Source organism: Taudactylus pleione, unplaced genomic scaffold, assembly GCF_031769625.1.
Source record: "Taudactylus pleione unplaced genomic scaffold, aTauple2 ptg000201l, whole genome shotgun sequence".
Classification (NCBI taxonomy): Eukaryota; Metazoa; Chordata; class Amphibia; order Anura; family Myobatrachidae; genus Taudactylus; species Taudactylus pleione.
In genome coordinates, this window is record NW_028284603.1 from 54,719,920 (window position 1) to 54,743,083 (window position 23,164).

General features: G+C 40.2%; 1 protein-coding gene across 1 annotated transcript in view; it reads right to left on the minus strand.

The window, feature by feature from the left end:
- The window catches only part of MRPS5 (mitochondrial ribosomal protein S5), a 169,621-nt gene that overhangs the window by 14,372 nt on the left and 132,085 nt on the right, over nt 1–23,164 (minus strand). Inside the window, exons 6-8 of the mRNA XM_088477395.1 lie at nt 4,580–4,670; nt 1,021–1,067; nt 524–581 (exon numbers count right to left, since the gene is read on the minus strand). Of these exons, the coding sequence (XP_088333521.1) occupies nt 524–581; nt 1,021–1,067; nt 4,580–4,670 (196 nt within the window). The remainder of the gene's footprint in view (nt 1–523; nt 582–1,020; nt 1,068–4,579; nt 4,671–23,164) is intronic.

Genomic DNA, 23,164 nt, shown 5'->3' on the forward strand with positions numbered 1-23,164 from the left:
CTAACAAACCTTTAGCTATACAGGAAGTCAGCCACACACGGCCAGTGTCTGTCCAGTAAGAAGACACTAAGTAAGTCTGACAATCGCTGATCAAGACTGAATTAGATGCAACTTCTCTTCTTTCAGCATAAATTGTGCACATTCAGAATAATGTCCTGAATAATCAGATCGCTTATGATTGTGATCACCCTCTTCTTCCATGTATTAAAATATTGTATTAGCTTTTAATTCCACGTTACCTTTCCTTGTGCTTAGCTGCTCTATTTATTGCTAGGGTTTCTCCAACTCATTAATAGAATATAGCATAAGGAGAAATTCGGAGAAAAGTAAATTTGGCCTCAGTAAAAACAAGAGAATATGCAAAATTGATTTTGGAACATACAACTGGGTTGAAAAATAAAACAAATTGGGGAAAATCCTGGATTTTAGCAGCATAATATAAAATATTTTAGAACTATACAAACAAAAACATTTATATTACTTATGTAAAACAAAACAAATACCGGCAACCCTATAGTCTTACTTGTGTGATCGTTGTATCGCTCTATGTAATGTAGATACTGCGCAGCCCTGTTCTTTGCCTGTATGAGGAGAGTACATGATTACTGAAAACAAAAGAGCCATCACATTTTCTAAGAATTAAAGAGGATATTTTAATGACCGACGACTACCACTAAAAGCTATTATTTTAGCCAAATGCTCTAACAGAAAAATCACTAAAATACTAGCATGATTTGGATCACTGGGCTATTCTGACCTGTGTAAATAGAATTTGCTTTTGACAAACCAGACGTGCCCACAATTAATGTTCTTCACCTTATTTGTGTTCTCTAGGAATGCATAATATATTTTTTCATTTTCGATTATGTCATGCCGCAATGATCAAATCAATTTCACATCTTTATGTATTTTTTTATGAAAATTTCAGCAATTCTAATGCAATACCTAAATTGCCCTTTGTTAATTTTTTCCATAAAAAATAAGATGAATGACAGATGCCTTAACACATCAGAGACGTACTTTTCGGAGTGCTACTAGTCTGTCACTGGCTTTTCCAACAGCAAATCCTGCAAAACAGTTCAGCAAAAATTCCATTAGATGCAGAAATTGCAACATTTTTCAACTTCAACTTCTGGGCAAATAACATTTTTATTAGCCGCGCTATGTCCCCAACATTATCATATCGCCAATGTTTAATGTGCTTTGAATCCAGGCTCCCGACACTTCAAGACTGTAAAATAACAGTACAGTAAAGAAAAAAATATTCAGTGCGCAGTTCCAGTAAAGCTAAAGCTTACCAGCCTTGAGAGTGCAGTTCTCCCTATCCTGAAACAGTCCATTGCTGGTCCCCTGTACACTCACACACTTACCTGGTTCAAACTTCACATTCACATGTGTTTTGTTTATAAACCCAACTCCTCTTAGCATTATATATTACATATTTTCTGTACCTTCTAATATTTATGGGAATGTTAAAATTGTTCATGTGGATTGGAAGTTAAGGTACGATATCTATAAACGATATGAATGATAACGATATCGTTCAATGATATATAGTTCATATATATGTATGCTGACTTAACAGGACATTGGTCTCTGTTAACTTACTATTTTATATGTGACTAATCAGTACTTTTTGACATTATTAAAATTATTATTTATTTTCCACGATTCTATCAACATACTTTCATTTAGTCTAAAAGGTTGAGCGCAGCCCCTGGCTATCTTTTCATAGTTCATATAGTTCATTTTTATGCAGTGAACGACCAACGATGCGCGTTCCCGTGTGAACGATAACGATATCTATGGTCGTTCGTACATGCAGGCCAATCTGGACGATATCCTCAACTTTGCCTGTTCAGAAATGTGGCAGGATGATTTCACTGAAAGATATCTTTCAAGTCGTTGGTGGTACAGATCGTCCCATGTGTACCCAGCATTAGGCCATCAACAACACCACAGCCTGTTTACAACAGATAGTGTTGTTAATATAAAGAGGAGAACACTATACATAAGGTCAATGCTGGATCGGCATATGTTTCAAGGCCACTGACAGACTAGAAGTAAGACGCACACCATATAGATACAAACTTTAGGCTTTATCTTAATTTTGAATGTAAATAAATACAGCATTCTTCTAACCAGGCCAAAAGTCAATTTCTTGGAAAACTTGCAGATACAAATATTATAAAAGAAATATATAATTCCAAAATGACAAAAAATTAGAACTTCTATTACGTCACAGGCAGATCCTTGGCCATACATCATATTTCTGTGCCATCTTGTTTCATACAGAACACTGCATACAAATACTTGAACAGTGATGGATGTGAACAGTGTGGGCAATTCTCTTACAGACTAGCTCCACTATTATCTGTTCCATAAATGTGTTACATGTTGCGATTTGTGCAGTCACCTTCTATTCTCCCGACTATGAACAGGACTTTACAATGTAAAGTACTGTACAAGTTATACATTTCAAGGACAGCATATCATTTTTTCTTATATTCAAACTTTGTGCCAGTAACTTCAAACTTTTTAAAAGTCCATTTAATTTTTTTATTTATAACCTTGAAACAGTGTTTTGATTAAAAAAAAGTCAGGGAACAGCTAACCATATAAATTTTTAATAGAAACTAGTGTTTTAAACTCCAGTGTCAGCTGGAAAGAGTTCCATCATAAAAGGTTTAATGCAATTTACATGCTAACTGCATTCAGAGTAGGTTTTCGGTGTGGAATGAATATTTAAATGTGTGCAATTACTCAGCATTTCTGCAGGGGACGTTCAGGAACACACATTAAAGCATTCCCCCTCCATTAAGTTATCAGCATGGGTGACATTAGGAGATCAAGCACTCTACAGACACACAGTATACCCTTATCAGGAGAGAATGGTTATACAGAATCTACAAATATTGTCACGAATGCTACACTTCTAAGCGTTCCACATTCATCTGAGCCTTCTCAGTTGTTATTTTCAGTAGAATATGCAACTGTGAGAACGCAAGTCATGAGCAATTCTCTACAGACGCTTTCCACAGCAGCATAGAAAACAAAGCACAAACAAGCGATTACACTTATGCGTTATTTACACAAAAACGGCTCAGACTCAACAAAACGAAATAAAAATAAATTAAATCCCCACCCATCACTACCTTATAATTAAAAAGTGTGTGTTTCTATAATTCAACATAAATTCAACTTCGCTATGACCAAAAGCAAAATAAAATCTGATAATATTATGTTTTTTCCTGAATTCTTCAGAAATCAGTTAATCTTTATCACAGTATATATGAGTCATATGTAATTAACATGGTTGGCGTGGAAGCCTTATGATGAATGTTGCATACAGAGTATTGGGCAATAATATGACACTTCCATATCATAACAAAACCCTTTTATGTATGGCAGCAGCACATATAATAACAAAACAGCAGCTATTCCCAATGTATGTACCTGTATGTGTGATATATAAAACATGTACAATAAAAACAACTAGTTTAAAATCATATACTTTGTACTTTTTCTTCTGTAAATTAATTCCAATAAAACAATGTACTAGTAGTTCTAATAATTGTAATATTTTATTTTTATTATGGTTGACTAAATTTAACTAGATGTTCAAGTCAAGAACTTACTAACATCAGCATATTTAGGTAGAGACACTCCCAGAGGTGGGCTGAGCACCTGAAACACTTACCAGTGTGCACCACTAGAGGAGCTGTGAGACAGCAATAATCAGCACTGCAAAGCTGAGCACACACTTAACGATGCGTGTACGACATATTGGGCAGCCGGTACACATTACACGTTCCGTTGCACGACCGCCTGATATGTCGGCACCAGCCGCATCCCGTTGCATGGAGCCGTCAGTCGCATTGTCAGATTAAGCAGCATGTAGGGCTGACCTGACAATGCGACTAATGACCAAATGGGCTGATTTTGACGCTATGTCGGCCCGATCTGTCGTATCGGGCGAAATATCATCTAATGTGTACCCAGCTTGACATTATCTTTTTGCAGATAATAACCAACTATAAACAAACATTTCGTGTTTGATTTTGCAAATTAATGTGTTTTATCAAAGTCTGATGGGTTACAGAAATGAAGAAGTTATTAAACTCATCACTAGTAGCAATGAATTAAGAATTAGAGAGGCCATTTAGTATATGCAGAATTTCAAAACGATAATATGCTGGCTCTTCCATAGTAAATAAAATCTATGACTAAACTCCTTCCAAAAACAGTAACTTGATGGGGTCACTTCTCCCAGCACCTGCACAATTCCCTGTATGTAGAAGGGTTTTGCTTACAGCTGATCTTCAACTCCTACATCCAACATACACAGGCAGCTGGATTAGCAGGTGCACACTTGCTGGTTGAATACTGCTGGGTTTAACTGCTCCAGCGTAGCAAACATATCAAATGTATCTTTAAATTGTAACAATAGTCGTTATTTTAAATGACTAGGAAGGACTGAAAAAGAACAGAAAAAAACACACACACACACACTAAGAACAAAATTAAAGTAAAATAGAAAAAACAGAAAAAGAAAAAAAACAACTTAGTGCTTACTCACCAGCAGCCCCCTGGCCATTTCCAACAACCACTAAAGCACTCGTAGTTCTCTTTCTTCCTTCCTTGGCAGTCATATTGAAAACACCTTTCAGCTGTAATTTTAAAAAAAATTCAAACTATTATTATCATCACAAAAATAAAGTTTTAAAGCCCATGATTTGTATATGGTAATCACACCTGTATTTAAATCATACACTAACCAAACAGGTTTCATCAGCTTTTCACAAATTCTACCACACACCAATCAGCAACACTGCAGTAACTTACAATTTGTGCATTGGGAGGATTTAGGTCCATTTACAGTTGTGATCGTTCTGGACTTTTCCTAGGTGTTGCGTTTACAACATTCACTGGTGTACACATAATTATAGATCAGTAACTGCTGAAGACTACCATGCCAAATGCATAAAAATTGTGATGTATATCCTCAAAAACTGCAGCAGTACATACATGGCAATTATGGTCAGAACAGGACTAACACCACTAACTGCAGCAGTACATACATGGCAATTATGGTCAGAACAGGACTAACGTTATGAACTGCAGCAGTACATCCATGGCAGTGGCGTAAGTTCATCCCAGATGCCCGGAGGCAAGTTATAATTTGGTGCCCCCCTCCGTCACAGCCGCTGACACTGTCATTTAGCAATTCGCATGCAGACAGGCTATAGATAGACGAAGGCAGCAGCTGATGGGTCTGACATGGAGCTCTCCACTAGTGTATGGTGACTTCTCTGGGAAGGGGTGCCATGTATTGGGTGGCCGTGACGGTAAACTCCGGGTACATAGTTACAGCCCTAAGTGGGGTGAATATGTTGTGGACAATGGAGCCTTCAGAGCTGGAGCCCGGTGGCAGGCACCTCCGTTGTCTCCCATAGTTCTGCCCCTGATACATAGAAATTATGGTCAGAGGAGGACTAACGCTTCTAACTGCAGCAGTAAATACATGGCAATTATGGTCAGAGGAGGACTAACTACTAACTGCAGCAGTAAATGCATGGCAATTATGGTCAGAGGAGGACTAACTACAGCAGTAAATGCATGGCAATTATGGTCAGAGGAGGACTAACTACTAACTGCAGCAGTAAATCCATGGCAATTATGGTCAGAGGAGGACTAACTACTAACTGCAGCAGTAAATGCATGGCAATTATGGTCAGAGGAGGACTAATGCTACTAACTGCAGAATTCGATACATGGAAATTATGGTCAGAGGAGGACTAACGCCACTAACTGCAGCAGTACAAACATAGCAATTATGGTCAGAGGAGGACTAACACTACTAACTGCAGCAGTACATACATGGTAATTATGGTCAGAGAAGGACTAATGCTACTAACTGCAGCAGTACATACATGGCAATTATGGTCAGAAGAGGATTAATGCTACTAACTGCAGCGTATATATGGTCAGAGAAGGGACTAATGCTACTAACTGCAGCAGTACATACATGGTAATTATGGTCAGAGAAGGACTAATGCTACTAACTGCAGCAGTACATACATGGCAATTATGGTCAGAAGAGGATTAATGCTACTAACTGCAGCGTACATATGGTCAGAGAAGGGACTAATGCTACTAACTGCAGCAGTACATACATGGCAATTATGGTCAGAGGAGGACTAATGCTACTAACCGCAGCAGTACATACATGGCAATTATGGTCAGAGGAGGACTAATGCTACTAACTGCAGCAGTACATACATGGCAGTTATGGCTAGAGGAGGACTAAACCTACCATCAACCAGAGATAACCATTTCATCCTTTTTTTTTTTGTGTTTTAACACCAAATTTTAAGTAGAGCAACAGTAAACCTATGTTCTCGAGTGTAATTATCTAAAGCGCAAGTACTGAAATTAAAAGGATTGAAGGGGTTAACCACTAGTGAAAACCACCTAAGGCAGCGCAATACAGCTCTATTGCGTTCCTTGGGTGGTTTCACTAGTGTTAACCCCTTCAATCCCTTTTGTGTGAATAATACACATCTATTCATTTAGGAGCAGCATTGATTGACTGAGATTATTAGTGTCTTTATATATATATTCCTTAAATGTTGATTCATTGTGCCCAAATTGGTTCAAGTATTATTCAAGTATTATTATGTACTGAAATTATTTAGCAGAAAATTAGTTCTGCCCATAAGCACTGAAATATACAAAAAGTCCCTGACAATAGCCTGTGCTTGGTGTGATTTGTTACTATTCAGAATATTGACAGTATGTCGACAAGAGAATGCAGACATGATACTAATGTCATTTAAAGCAATTTAACCGTGCTGACATTATAGCTTTAAACGTGATGGTAAATGATCATGTTTAAAGATATAATGCCGACACAGTTAAAACGCTTGAAATATCAATTATTACAATGTTGGTATTACGGTGTCGGCAGTGTGGGCCTGACTCAGAGATGGATGCAAAAGTTGTTGCAACTGCGATTCCATATGCAGCGGCTGTGTGAAAATATGTAAAGGTCACAGCCACCTGGATTTGTATGGAGACACCACCGGCGGCTTTGCAAATCCAAGCGACAGCTTCAGTTGCAGATCACTTGATAATCGGTCTTCTAAGTAACCTTATGGTTGCACAAAATGGCCACAGGAACGAAGACGCCAGAGCCATTTTGGCTGTGTACAGGATCGCAGTCAGAGACATGCCTAGAAAACATTTGTGAAGCACCTGCATTTGAGTCCCTTCTCCCCGTTGCCTAACAAACATTTTGTGAGTAAATCCTCACTGTGAGCGACATGGGTGATGAAATGTGACGCATGCCCAGTGCAATTCAGACACGTGTAATCCTTCAACTGCATAAAAATCAGCATTGTGTCCATCTATATATCAGCTCTTGTGTCACTGTAATCGGCATGCCGAATGTCAGCTACCTGCCAATATCCTGCCCCTTACAGCAGCATGGAGTGCCAACCAAAACACCCCTTTTATAATCTACCACTGGTTATGGGGCGAATGCTTTCATTCTACAACTCAGTAAGAAGGAAGAAATTATTATGCAGGAAAAAGTCAGTATTAAAAGAAACAAAACAAAAACCCAATAAATAGTTGGGAAATGGGCACAGCTGAGAACAGAGAAGAGGGTGTGACTCAGAGTGTAGACTGGGACAGATGTAAGGGCATCACTAAGTAATATAGATGGGGTATTATCCAATAAAGATGGAGGATTTCAGAGAGGGTGTAAAGATGTGAAGGCTGGGGAAGAGTAAGATCGGTATGCAGTCATATGGTCCATTGGTTCTGAAGGTAAACTTTGCTCATGCTCATAAGGTGAACACTCAATGTGTCGACATTATGAACGTATTAGCATCAGGGTTAGGCTGCATTTAGGGTGAGACGGTATGCTCAACATTCTCACCGTTGACATGTATAATGTCAATATGTTGTATTTGTTGACATTAAGTCAGTGTTCACATAGTTCATTTCAATATGTTAAATGTCGACTTGTAGACCTTGTCCACACCCGCAAGATCAGATAGGATAAGAAATGCCAGATGTGGGTAACGCTCTGAGAGAAGTCTTACAATAGGTGAGAGCTGGAGGTTTATGACCTACTGAAGTGGAAATAGACTGGCGAGGGGGAAAGCACATAGAGAGTGGTAGTAGTAGTTGGGAAGTAGTTGTTTTATCTACACAGGTAAAATGTGGACAGCAATGTTGCTGACGCAGTACTAATGCTAACTTAAAGCATTTTAACTGTGTCGGCAGTATATCTTCAAAACCTATGCTTATCATCATGCTTAAAACTACTGTCAGCACTGTTAAAATGCTTTAATCTGCATTTACTACCGCATCACAATTATGTTGTACACATTCTAACTGGCGACATTCTAAGTGTCCACAAACATACCAAACCCACAATAGTTGAGGCGGGAGATAATGAAAGAATGGATAACAGCTTTGGGTACATCTTTGGCAAGAAAGGATCAAAGTTTAGGTGGAAGCGACTGTCGCAGTACCCACTGTGACACTCATACATGGACATATATTTTGTAAGTGAATATCTGTACTCTACAACATTGTTTGCAATAAAAAAAAAAAGAGAACCATAAATACCTGACTTTTGTACAAATAATATTGCAGTGGCAATGAATATTAACACAGAAGCGGAACTCAGATTTATTTTGTAATGAAACCAAGGCAAGTGACAGCCTAACTGAAAAGGACAAAATAATGCCATATGTTGCTGGAGGCATGAATAAAACTAGCTAATAGCAAATCCACTTTGATTTATGTGGAAGAAAACTAAATGACAAGCAAGTTGGGAGACACAATTACAAATAAAATATATATAAAAAATAGTAATAATAGGAGGTGCAGCTTGTATATTGCACACACTGATTCTGAGTTGGGAGCAAAGGAAAAAAGTAACTTGCATTGCAGGTGTGGCAGATATAACGTGTAGAGAGATTTAGATTTGGCAGGGGCGTGTCTAAACTGTAATCTAAAATGCAGTGTAAAAATAAATCTGCCCAGTATGCTACAACAGCAGCCAGTATTTAACCCACATTCAAATAAATCAACGTATTTGCACCCCTTGCATTACGACATGGTTTGCTCCAGATACAAAGTTATTTGATTTTTTATTTTTTTTTACTTTGCTCTCAACTCAGAATCAGCCCCTAATTGCAACAGGTAAAAGAAAATGTGCATATTATATGATTGAGGAACATATTAATATATATTTTGTAATGGAATGGATGCCTGCAGCTTGGAGAGCCACCCAGAGTGTCATAGGCAGTGGTGCAAGTAAGATGGTTAAAAATTAGCAGTCAGTGCGGCGAATACCCTACCACCTTACCGCCGCTGCCATTAGGTGAGCGAGTCATAGCCCTCGGCTGCGAGACAAACCCCCGGGCTGAGAGTGACCGGGGGCAGCGCAGCAGCTACCGGGGAGCTGGGTATGCCCAAAGAGCGAAGAGAAACAGTGCACTAACACACAGTATAGGGGGAAAATTAAACCCTCTTGCGCCACTGGTCAAAGGGCACACCCGGTGCCCAAAGCTAGCCCCAGGTCTACCAACACCCTGATTTAGGAGTGCCCCCCCCCAATTTCCCCATCTATGTAAAATAAATATTACAATGCTTCAAAGTAGTGCCCTAGTTAATATGCCTTCACAGTAATGCCCCTGTTAATAATCTGTCCCCACAGTAGTGCCCCCACTAATAATATGCCTTCACAGTAGTGCCCCAGTTAATAATATGCCTTCATAGCAGTGTCCCAGTTAATAATGTGTCCCCACAGTCGTGCCTCAGTTATTAATATGCGTTTATAGTAGTGCCCAGTTAATAATATGCCTTTACAGTAGTGTCCCAGTTATTAATATGCGTTTATAGTAGTGCCCAGTTAATAATATGCCTTTACAGAGTGTCCCAGTTAATAATATACCTCCATCGTGGTGTCCATACAGTAATGCCCCAGATAGTAATATCCCTTCACAGTAGTGCCCCAGTTAATATGTCCCCACAGTAGTGACCCAGTTAATAAAATAATAATATGCCTTCACAGTAGTGCCACAGTTAATGTCCCCAAAGTATTACCCTAGTTAATAATATGTCCCCAAAGTAATGCCTCAGCTAATATATCCCTAAAGTAGTGCCCCAGTTAATAATATGCCTTCATAGTAGTGCCCCAGTTAATAATATGCCTTTATAGTAGTGTCCCAGTTAATAATATGCCTTCACAGTAGTGCCCCAGTTAATAATATGCCTTCACAGTAGTGCCCCAGTTATTAATAGGCGTTTATAGTAGTGCCCAGTTAATAATATGCCTTTACAGTAGTGTCCCAGTTAATAATATACCTCCATCGTGGTGTCCATACAGTAATGCCCCAGATAGAAATATCCCTTCACAGTAGTGCCCCAGTTAATATGTCCCCACAGTAGTGACCCAGTTAATAAAATAATAATATGCCTTCACAGTAGTGCCACAGTTATTATGTCCACATAAGCAGTGCCCCAGTTAATATTATGTCCCCACAGCTATGCCCCAGTTAATGATATAGTAATATGCCTTCACAGTAGTGCCCCAGTTATAATATGCCTTTATAGTAGTGCCCCAGTTAATAATATGCCTTCACAATAGTGTCCCAGTTAATAATGTATCCCTACAGTAGTGCTCCAGTTAATAATATGTCCCCAAAGTAATGCCCCAGTTAAAATGTCCCTAAAGTAGTGCCCCAGTTAATAATATGCCTTTATAGTAGTGCCCCAGTTAATAATATGCCTTCATAGTAGTGCCCCAGTTAATAATATGCCTTTATAGTAGTGTCCCAGTTAATAATATGCCTTTATAGTAGTGCCCCAGTTAATAATATGCCTTCATAGTAGTGCCCCAGTTAATAATATGCCTTTATAGTAGTGTCCCAGTTAATAATATGCCTTTATAGTAGTGTCCCAGTTAATAATATGCCTTCACAGTAGTGCCTCAGTTAATAATATGCCTTCACAGTAGTGCCCCAGTTAATAATGCCTTCACAGTAGTGCCCCAGTTAATTTACCTTCATAGTAGTACCCCAGTTAATATTATGCCCCACTGTAACAGTGCATAATAAGTACAGTACTAAATCACAATTCAGATCCTGCTTCCCCAGCTCTCATAACACAGCACAAATACAGCCCCTCATCCTCGTACCATGGAATCTTCTGAAGTCAAAGTGGAAAGAGAACATATTTAAATCGGCTATAAATTATAAAATAGTATAATCAAGTCCATAAGTACTGTGCTGCCCATACTGACACTAGGGTATAAAGGGCCTAGTTATAATATGCCTTCTCTATGTCTGCCGCTTGATGCAGCAATCAGTATAGTCCTCATGCGGCTGCTCCTCTTGAATGTTCTTCTGGCCAGTCCTGCCGCTGCTCATCTTCCCAGTCCTGGCCTCAATCTTCAGTGACATCATGGCGACATATGTGCTGGGGTGCAGCCCAGGGCGCGTTAGTGATATGGTGTATTTTAAAGTATACTCTAGGCACATTTTAGGGCCTCAGCAAACATTTGGTAACAGGGGTGTCCTAGATTCATAACAAAATTCATTAAAAAAGCTTTATAACTCTAGTTACGCTCCACCACTGACTATGCTGACCTCCTTTTTCCTCCACAGTATCACTTCAAGTTCTAGTTCTTATCAGCAAAGCCATCACTAATGTTGCACATTGTCACAGCTCTTCTCCAATTTCTATACTGCTTTATTTCCCGTTACACTCTAACATCTGCCATCAGTCCCTTATCTGACTGTCCCTTTTACACTCCTAACACATTTTAAGTGCCCCCTGAAATCACAACATTTTAGAAAAAGTTAAAAAAGAAATCTGTCTTTATCACCCTTATTTATATCCTGTAATAATATGGCAAAGTGTGCAGAAAATAAAATAAATAACTGGAGGGCTGATCAACACAGCAAGTGCCTGATCCAATATTGATTTAGTACTTCTAAGGTACTTACTGTCATGGTATTATCATCATAGTGTAGTATTTAGGTTTCAGCAGGAATTCAATTGTGAGCTCCTATTTCCAGCAAGTCACAGAAGACTTATGATTGTCCAGAATATTTTTTTTTTCATGCTAGAATGCTCTTCCAGCCAATCATGATAGCCGTATCAATAATTAAGAGTTTTTGTAAATATTCCACTCAATCTATATTGTAGCCAGTGTCATAATGTTAATGCATTTGTATGTGGCCTTTAAAAAAATATTTTTTCACCAAGGAAAAATGTTTTCTGACCACTGAGAATAATGTAATATTCTGATTATTCCAGAGACAATGCCTGTTCACAGGGCTCATTCAGAGCAATGCCTCTCATCTTTAGCATGGAATGTGACTGGAGTATTGATAATATATAGCAGGCTATGGATCCATTGATGGAGGTGATTGCTGGGAAAAAAATGCACTGCAGAATATTGTTTACCAGAATAGAAATAAGCCATATATTACAGAAATGTAATCTAAAACAGATTACATGCAGTACTAGCTACTGTACCTTTTTGTAAAAGTGCAGTTTAGGTTGGCTCCAGTCTAGCCATGTATCACTTTATAGCAGAGATAATGCTAGCTGCTGGAATCTATACAATACACAAAGTGTTGCTTTGATGCCATTGTGAAGCCCCTGGTTCCTAGAGATGGAAAGGCTGCAACCTCGCAGATATTGATCCAGCACATACAATAGCTGTCTCTGCTGTATGTAGGAGAGGAGCTTCATTCATGTAACATCACTGGGTTCTTAAACGCCCATTGTGAATAACAGAAAATAATAAAACATCTGTACTACACTAATTTGATACCCTTCTCATCTTTTGCTAGACCATATCCTTATAGATTACATTCCTAATTACTGGTGGCACCGATTGTATAATTCATCACTTATATACCAATCATTTTTAATGCAAGTTATAATTCACCAATTCACCCAGCAGGTGGCGGCATCACCCCACACATTTCTCATTGATAAAAGTAAACTTTTAAATGGCTTTGCTAGCAATCTGGCCATCAACCATCACGGACACGACTGCTGCAGGTCTCCTTGGTGCTATAAACCAGTTACCATCCCCCTTCCCCCTTGTTATTGCAGTACATCTCTTCAAACACAGGCTATGGAAGATTTGCCAAGAACAGTATATATTTTATATCTTTAATGTTAGCCAGTTGTAACTGAAGTGCACCTCTGATTGTGCTTGCTGACAGCATTTGAAAAAGGTAAAAAGGTCAATACAGACGAACTTGCACCCAGCTGATTTGTCTATGACCTTTCTCCATCCTACACTTTAAGAGCTAGAAAACATATAATACGGGTAAAAAAAAAATTGCTACAGAACCCACAGCACTGCAAATACTGTAGATGGTCTGGAGAGCTAATATTAATTATGGTTATGAGTAAAGCAGTAACAAAATAAAACGCTTTGCTTCTCACTGGGTAGCACAGTCAATTTTGCAGCCCCTCTCATAATTACAGATTTATGCATACAGATACTGTGTGTATATATATATATATATATATATATATATATATATATATATATATATATATCTCTATATATCTATCTACACATACACACATATAGCGTTCCCGCTAGACTGTTTCTGTTTCTATTTCTGAAGGGCAGAAAGCACCCTGCCCTCCAGTGCGGCGCCCCGCTGAGACAGCCTGTGGGTTCTGTCTCCACCCGCGGGTAGCAGTGTCCCAAGGGTAGTCAAAACGGTGGCGCAGCGGTCACCGCCATTCACGGTGACCGCGCTCTTGGGCGCTGCCTGGCATGTCCGTAAGTGCCGGACACACCCCCAGGAGTGACGAAGAGGGGACGTGTCATAAAGACACTCCCCTTTTCTTTGGCCATGCCCCTTTTCAGCTGCGCATGCGTCTTCGGCACGCGCAGAAGTGCCGTATCTCTTGGTCTGGTGCCCTGCCTGCTGCCGGACCTAGAGTGAACACTACACACACACACACACACACACACACATATATTATATACACACACACATTATATATTTATATATATGCATAAAGAACATGTAACACTTTATATAAAGGTTTCCTGACAGTTTTAACAATTAAAAACACACTTATCAATAATTGGCACTTGCACTATTTTAGACGTGTAATCATTACTAACACTCGGGGCTATACATGTACATAATGAAAAACCAGATCTGACACATTTACTGCTGCTTACAACATCATGGAGAATAAAAGGTACATTATGATGCATTTCAAGAAAACAGAAAAATAAATAGCAATATGCAGCACCCCAGATGGCATTTCTTGGATGAACACAGTAAAACCCACCATTAGTGGAAATTATTCAATGAAACAAAAACAAAACTGTTTTTTTTTTTTAAACCCATAGTCTGCATTTGATACAGATTCTCTATTTTATACTTATCAGCTAATTAAATTCCTTAAGAAGATAAATGTATTTGCATGCATGCGATAAGATAGGGCAATCTATGTACAGACCTCTGATCAGAATGACTGCGTGTACACAAATGAGGCTGCGGTTCCCTGACAGAACAGAGAATGCTGCAAGGTCAAGTTATAGGGCGGCTGGGGTGTCACACAGTCAATTTCTACTTAATAGCTGAGAGAAATTAAATGAATCATTATAGCCAAGATTTATCAGAAGATGCTGAAGCTGAGCAGCTGTTTACATTTCATACTGCCATTACCTGTAGATAATCTGATCTTGGCTTGTTCAACATTTCTAAACTAAAATCTCATTTATACTTGGCAATTACAGATCGGTCACTCATACAAACACACGGTCACTCATACAAACACACGGTCACTCATACAAACACACGGTCACTCATACAAACACACGGTCACTCATACAAACACACGGTCACTCATACAAACACACGGTCACTCATACAAACACACGGTCACTCATACAAACACACGGTCACTCATACAAACACACTGTCACTCATACAAACACCCTGTCACTCATACAAACACACTGTCACTCATACAAACACACGGTCACTCATACAAACACACTGTCGCTCATACAAACACACTGTCACTCATACAAACACACTGTCACTCATACAAACACACTGTCACTCATACAAACACCCTGTCACTCATACAAACACACTGTCACTCATACAAACACACGGTCACTCATACAAACACACGGTCACTCATACAAACACACGGTCACTCATACAAACACACTGTCACTCATACAAACACCCTGTCACTCATACAAACACACGGTCACTCATACAAACACACGGTCACTCATACAAACACACGGTCACTCATACAAACACACGGTCACTCATACAAACACACTGTCACTCATACAAACACACTGTCACTCATACAAACACACTGTCACTCATACAAACACCCTGTCACTCATACAAACACACTGTCGCACATACAAACACACTGTCACTCATACAAACACATAGAAAGTTCTGCAGTAGTTTCCCAAAGTGCGTGACGCATAATGGAATAGTTTCAACCCTGTACGTTTTGCCATGATAGAGAGCTTATTAGGGTAACGGGGTATAGTAACGAGGACTGCCCTCATTATAACAAATCCTTTCGTTGGCAACACACAATCATCTCCAAATGACCACAATGCCAGAGAATAATCCCATCAAAATTGGCTAATTATCAGGCATGTTTGTATATGAAGCAAGAGAAGAATTGTTATGGAGGACAGCTCAGTGCTGGCTGCAATTGTGCACCGAAACGCAGGCACAACTTAAAAAGCCACAATAGTATATACATGCAAGGCTGTAACTGTAGTGAGATATGTGGCGGCCGGCACCAGAAGCATACGTGCACCATTACACTAGCCATTATGGCACATGTACTTAGGTGTTCTCATGCACTTAGCCTCAATACGCCACCAGATGAGCGTTGTACTGTAGCAACTCTTTCTTTAAATTTGCATCTTGTCCGCACCGCAGACGAACAGTGAAACACCATAGACGCTGAGCTGCGACTTAACCGCATAGGAATTACTGTTAAATATGTACTAAGTTGCAGGTGAAGAACAAAGGTATTTGGCGTGATAAAAAGCCGCAGCCTCTGCATCGTGTCACATCGTATACAGACACTTAGATGTACAAGTGTTGCATATCAAATTAATCTAAGCGGTTTTGTCACATCACATCGTGACTAAGACACATATTCGGGCGCAAAAAAGACAATGAAGGCAAGCTAAGCTGCATGTGACCGGCCACGCCGAGAAGGGCTGTTTGGCGCGACTACGGCAACAGTGTATGAGGACACATCTGTATACAAAATATGCATTCATTATTAGGCTTAAATAAAACTTCAAATTCTTCTCTAATAAATCAGAAACAGGTTACCTACAGAAATAACACAAAAAGCATAATATACAGTATGCCACAGAAAGGAAGAAAGCACCAGTGTCAGCTGTACATCCACAATCACAGCCAATCACTAGCGGTTCACTGGCATCTGCTATTTGCGCCTGCTCTTCGCTATCCACAAATAATAGGGCACTTTCCCAGCTTTCTGCAATTGGGTGAGCACGTGCTTACTCTAGATGGTCTAGGTTACAATTCTCCACCCTGCTTCTCCAGTAATGCAAAATAGAAAATATATATATATATATATATATATATATTGTATATTTTTTATTAGTTCCCAATTATGCCGGCACTCCCAAACTGGTCAACAAGCTCAGGTGCCCGTCCAAATGATAGAAACAACATATAAAGTGAAGAGACGGCACTCAGAGACTGTCATAAACGTAAAAAAAATAATTTTCAGGGTGACAAATAAGGCAACGTTTCGGGGTGCAACCCCCTTCCTGAAGCCCACACCACAGTGCAGGCTTGAGGAAGGGGGTTGCACCCCGAAACGTCGCCCGATATGTATTTGTCACCCTGTTACGTTTATGACAGTCTCCGAGTTCCGTCTCTTCACTTTGTAAGATATATACACACACAGCATATATATATATATAATTTTTTTTTCCATAAGCTCACTAATTAGAGATTCACTAGTAATCAGTCGCCTGGTTGGGGGAGGGGGGGGGGGGGAGAGGGTAGAGGAGAGGAGAGGAGAGGAGAGGAGAGGAGAGGAGAGGAGAGGAGAGAGAGAGAGAGAGAGAGAGAGAGAGAGAGAGAGAGAGAGAGAGAGAGAGAGAGACTTTGATGAATTCACTAGTGCTATTTTTGCTAGAACTAGTAGTGCAACCAGGCGGCTGGTTACTAATGAATCTCTAATTACTGAACTTCTAAATTCTACAGACATCTCCGCTAAACTGGCAGGATATTTAGATAAAAAAAGATGTATTATGGTGGAGCTCTGGATGAATGTGGAGCATCTGCTGATCAGGAGAATAAATAAAAAGATGCAAATCATGTAAGAATTGCTTTCTCTGCTGTCTCAGATTACTTTTGTAGTACAATCTTCATTCAGCTGCTTATGAGAACCTGTCAATGACATACTGTATGACTACCTACTATCTTTCACAGAAGTGGCATGTGATATAGCATTCAGAAAACTGAAACACAAAGACAAGACTGAGGATTACAATGGGACTGAAGCACTTATGACCATGTACATAGAGATAAATCTGTTGGAGCAAGTTCTATTTCAAGAGGTGTTGGAAACTGCTGTTGACCATTCACCACTTATGTGATCCTTGTTAACTGTGTGAATAATCTTCAATGTTTTAATTTAATTTGGCTGCAGTTTCCTCCTCATTCTTTTATTTTTTTCCTTATGTTAGAGCAGAAACAACAACAACAAAAAAAACACACTACAACTGTCTACTCGGACCCCAGAAAATACTTTACAGTTTGAAAATGTGTACAATATAAAACATAACTAGATATATGTAAAGGTTTTTAAGTATCTTCTAACTGAAGTACCCAGTGTTACCCAGGTTTAAATCTCCAAGTTATTAAGTTTTATTATGTGATGTCATCCAAATACATCCAGTGGAAGGTCCAGAACAGGCTCCCCGGGTCAAAGTTATGCCCAGTGTTCATCAACGGGAGGTCCAACCGGGACCTCAACCCCCTAGTATGTATTCTGGGATCCAATGTTACCACTGTGTGATGTTTTTGTCCAAATTATGTTATGTTGTCCAAATCCATCCAGTGGAAGGCCCAGAATAGGCTCTCTGGGTAACAGTTCTGCCCAGCGCCCCCGGGTCAAAGTTCTGCCCACCATACATCAATCAGAGGTCCGACTGGGACCTCAACCTGCTAGTATGTCTGCTGGGATCCAATGTTACTACTCGGTGAAATTTTCGTCCAAATCCATCCAGTGGAAGGCTCAGAACAGGCTCCCCAGGTCAACGTTCTGCCCAGCGTACACCAATGAGAGGTCCAACTGGGACCCTAACCCCTGTAAAACCTGGCCAGGATCCAACTGGACCACCCTGAGTTGGTTTCATCCTAATCGGTGCAAGGGTATCCGAATGCATAACCGGACAAATAAACAAACATAATGAATTTTATATATAAGATTTGATTTGTTTGTTGCTTCAAATATTTTCATAATTTAAGACTTATCATTTATAATAACAAAAGAACTGATGGGTTAAGCCAAATTAAAAAGCCTTTTTTCCTTTTGTTAAACGTTTATTGTACCTAAAACTACCTTTTAATGCCCATGGCTCCAGATGGCCTGTCATTTGGGAAACATGTTCATTCCATCCAGGATCACATGTATCCGAGGGGAGAATATGTACAGATTTCATGAAAAAATGCTCTGGGGTAAAGGTTTGGGGAATGACAGACTATTGCAGTCATCAGAGTTTGGGATATTCACAGATCATTTATATAAATTAAGAGTGCCCTCAATTCTGCATCTTCATTGGGTCTACCAGATTAAAACAAATGTTCTGTCATGTAAAGATTTGCCTCTGGAATTCTAACACAGACACAATGTGAAAGACATCTTCAGACTTTACCTAGTTGTCAGGGGATTACCTCTATGGGGAACAAGTGGTTATTACAGTCCCAAAGAAAAATAATTTGCTCTTTAAAAATGCAGCAATAGATGATTTCTGTATATATATATATATATGTATATATATATACATATATATATATACACACACACACACACACACACACACAGAGGTATACAATCGGGAAGCCGGCTGCCAGAATCCCGGCTGCTTTATCACGGCGTGGGATAAATGGCCGGCGTCTATATCTAGACGCCTGTCATTTCCCCGACGCCAGGCAGCAGCAGGGGGGAAGGGTTAGGTTTAGGGCACCTGGGGGGACTTAGGGTTAGGCACCCCCCCGGGGGTTTTAGGTTTAGGCAGCGGGGAAAGGGGGGGGGGGTTATGGTTAGGCACTTATAGGGGTTATTAGGGTTAGGCACCCCTAAGGAGCGTTAGGGGGTTAGGTTAGTGTATACTTACCTTAGCGACGATTGGGATTTCCAGCGCTGTCAGGAACTCTGCTTTTGTCGGCCAGGCGCTGCCGGGAATCGAGCCATGCGGCCGGCGGTATTTCATACCGATTCCCACATACACACATATATATATATATATATATATATATATATATGGAATGGGCACTCACCAGTCAGTATAGAAGATTTTTAATTACTCACATCACATAAACATAAGTCTGTTTGTTTGTATGGTTATGCATTCGGACACCCTTGCACCGATTGGGATGAAACCAATGCAAGGTGGTCCAGTTGGATCCTAGCCAGGTTTTACGGGGGTTAGGGTCCCAGTTGGACCTCTCATTGGTGTATGCTGGGCAGATCGGTGACCTGGGGAGCCTGTTCTGAGATTTCCAGTGGATGGATTAGGACGAAAATTTCACAGAGTAGTAACATTGGATCCCAGACATACTAGGTCCCAGTCGAACTCCAATTGAGATATTATATAATAAGGATGGAATGAGCACTCACCAGTCAGTATAGACAGTGTTCGCAAATACGCGCTATAGCGCATATTTTACCCGATATCGGGCACTGGGGACTCACTTTTTTAAAGTTGCCCGGGTTCCCGGGGACGCACTGTGCTGTGGCCAATCCCCGACAGCTGGCTGCAGCACAGCGTGTCCCCCTGCAGAGACAGACATAACACTGTCTGTTAGAGCAGCCAATGAGAGTCAGATAGACTCTCATTGGCTGCTGCTGTGGAAAGCCGTGCTGGGATCAAGTGTCTGATCCCAGCATCGGCACAGCGTCCGTGCCCGGCGCTGGGACAGTGTTTGTTCCCAGCGCCAGGTATGCCACCACGGCGGGTACCTGGTGAAGGGACCGCCTGGTCCCTTCCACCAGTGGCGGCGAGAGAAGCTTGGCTCCGGGCGCGAGCTGAACGAAGCTCGCTGCCCGGAAGCCAAGTAGCGGCGGCGGTGGTTTGGCACTGGCCGCGAGCTTTTGGCTCGCGGTCCAGCAGCCAATAGGAGGCAGACGCGACGAGCCAATTGCGGCTCGCCGCGTCATAGCCCCGCCCACTCGCGGCGTCTTGAATAGACGCCGCTGAGCGGGGACGTTCAGTCCATCGGCGGAGGGGAGGAGTGAAGACAAGAGAATTGCAGTGCGGCAACAGTTCCGGGGGCCGCGCAAGAGGCCAGAAGACGGCGTGATCAAGAAGGAAGAGGCGGCGCCGCTGGCCAGGATGGGCCAGCGGCAGAAGACTGAAGCTGAGGACCGAAGAGGACTGCGGGGAAGGAAAGCAAAACAGCTAACGAAGCTCCCCCCCCAGAGCCTCTTCCACCGTACCAGGGTTGTCGGGCACTAGGCCCATGGGATAAATTCAGGCAATAGGCCTGTGGGTGTATAGGCGGGCACAAGGCCCGGGCAACATAGGGGGCATTAGGCCCAATTGAAGGTATATGCCCCCCAAATAGGTGTGTGACTTGGGCATTAACGACAGGTCACTAGAGGGCCCATCTATTTGCCCTTTAGTGGCCTGGGCCTAATGCCCAGGTCACTCACACCTATTTGTACAAGGTAAAAGGGATTTTGAATAAGGAAGGCCATCACTCCATTTTGCAACGCCATGCCATATACTGTGGATAGCGCTTGATTGGAGCCAATTTCCACCTCCAACAGGACAATGACCCAAAGCACACCTCCAAATTATCCAAGAACTATTTAGGGAAGAAACAGACAGATGGTATTCTGTGTGTAATGGAGTGGCCAGCGCAGTAACCAGATCTCATCCCTATTGAGCTGTTGTGGGAGCAGCTTCACCGTATGGTATGCAAGAAGTGCCCATCAAGCCAATCTAACTTGTGGGAGGTGCTTCAGGAAGTGTGGGGTGAAATTTATTCAGATTACATCAACAAATTAACAGCTAGAATGCCAAAGGTCTGCAATGATGTAATTGCTGCAAAAGGAGCATTCTTTGACAAAAGCAAAGTTTGGCAAGGTTAGAAATAATAATTTTGTCCTTCAATGTCTTGACTATATGTTCTATTCATTTTGCAACTAATTTGATAAATAAAAGTGAGTTTTCATGAAACACTAAATTGACGGATGACCCCAAACTTTTGAACGGTAGCATATAGAATATATATATATATATATATATATATATATACATACACACACACACACACACACATATATATATATATATATATACATATATATATATATTTTTTTTTAAAGAAAAAAAATTATGCAAAGCAAACTTTACTTTTTTTATTTCTGAAGGTGCATACACACAACGATTTTTTGAAAGATCATCATTAAATTATATCGTTTAACGATAATCGTTTGTAAAAATCGTTCACTTTCTGAGTCAAACGATGAATGATTTTCGTTCATGCGCGTTCACATTTGTAGTTTGTAGTTCAGTCAGACTTGTCAACTCAACGATTTTCAGTAAGGGAATATGCAAAAATCGTTTGTAGTTCTAAAAAATCGTTCATTACATTTACATGAACATAGTAAATTAACAACTTTAGTAAACGATTTTAGTTCATTTTTTCAAGGGAGAAATAAGTTTACTAAAATCGTTCATTAACTAAATCGTTGTGTGTGTATGCAGCTAAACAAATAAAATGAAAAAATGTAAAACAAAAAAGAAAAAAAAAGTGTAATTTTGGGATCATTTTAGACCAGTTGGCAAAATAAATAAAATGGAAAAAAATATATATTGAGCAATTATTCTTTGTTTAAGTAATTGCTTTAATAAAACTTGGGGGTAAATAAATGAACAAAACATTTGATGTTGGGATAATTTGAAGTCATTATTGGTTTTAACAATCAATACTGACATGTAATTACTGAACTAATTAAGATAATTGGAAACTTCCAGTTGCTTAATTAGTCATTGGGGTGGGTATCCATGGGGTACAGACGCAAGTCCCGACAATTTTAGTGGGGACAATTTAGTATGAGAAAACAGCTGTAAAATGTGATCCTTTTTTGTTTTTTCAAGGGACTGTGAGGGAAGAAGTGAAGATGGGCAGAGAAGAAAGATGAATGTGGCAAAAGGAAAACGGGTTTATAAGATTAGGTGTATATTAGAGAGCTGGGGCGAGATGTAATAGGGTGTGAGTTTTTTGTATGATACAAACTCGGACTGTCTCGCACATGTAGAGATCAGAGTTTGTCTCAAAACTCACCAAATATAATAGCCTGCAAACTTGTGAAAATCTTTCGCATCCGCCTGCCCGACTTTTTGTCTACATCGTGTGTTTTGGACACGAAAACTTATCATGCGCGTCCCTGCTTTTCGCCACATTCAATTCCTAAACAGGCCAAAATGGCAAGCGGTGAATGCAGAACAGGCAGAAAGTACTGTCAGACTTGGGGAAATCATCCTTACCCCCCAAAAAAGATGCATTAACATTGGGGATCAATGTAGAAGTGTTCCAATAGCTCTAATAAAACTATTTGGGGTACAGAATTTGTTTAAAATTCTTGTTATTAGCGTCCTTGCAAAAGTGATGAAGAATGGCATTAAGCAGTATTTTTTGGTGAAAATAAGTAGTCCTGTCAAATTTGGGGTACCTGAAAATGGGTACTAGCATATTTTAATGCCTCTAAAGTGAAGTTTTAGAAAAGTGAAATTCCTTCGTCATACAAGCACCTGCAATCCCAAAAACACTTGGCCCCTTCTTAGAGCACCCCCAGAAGCTTATTTCAC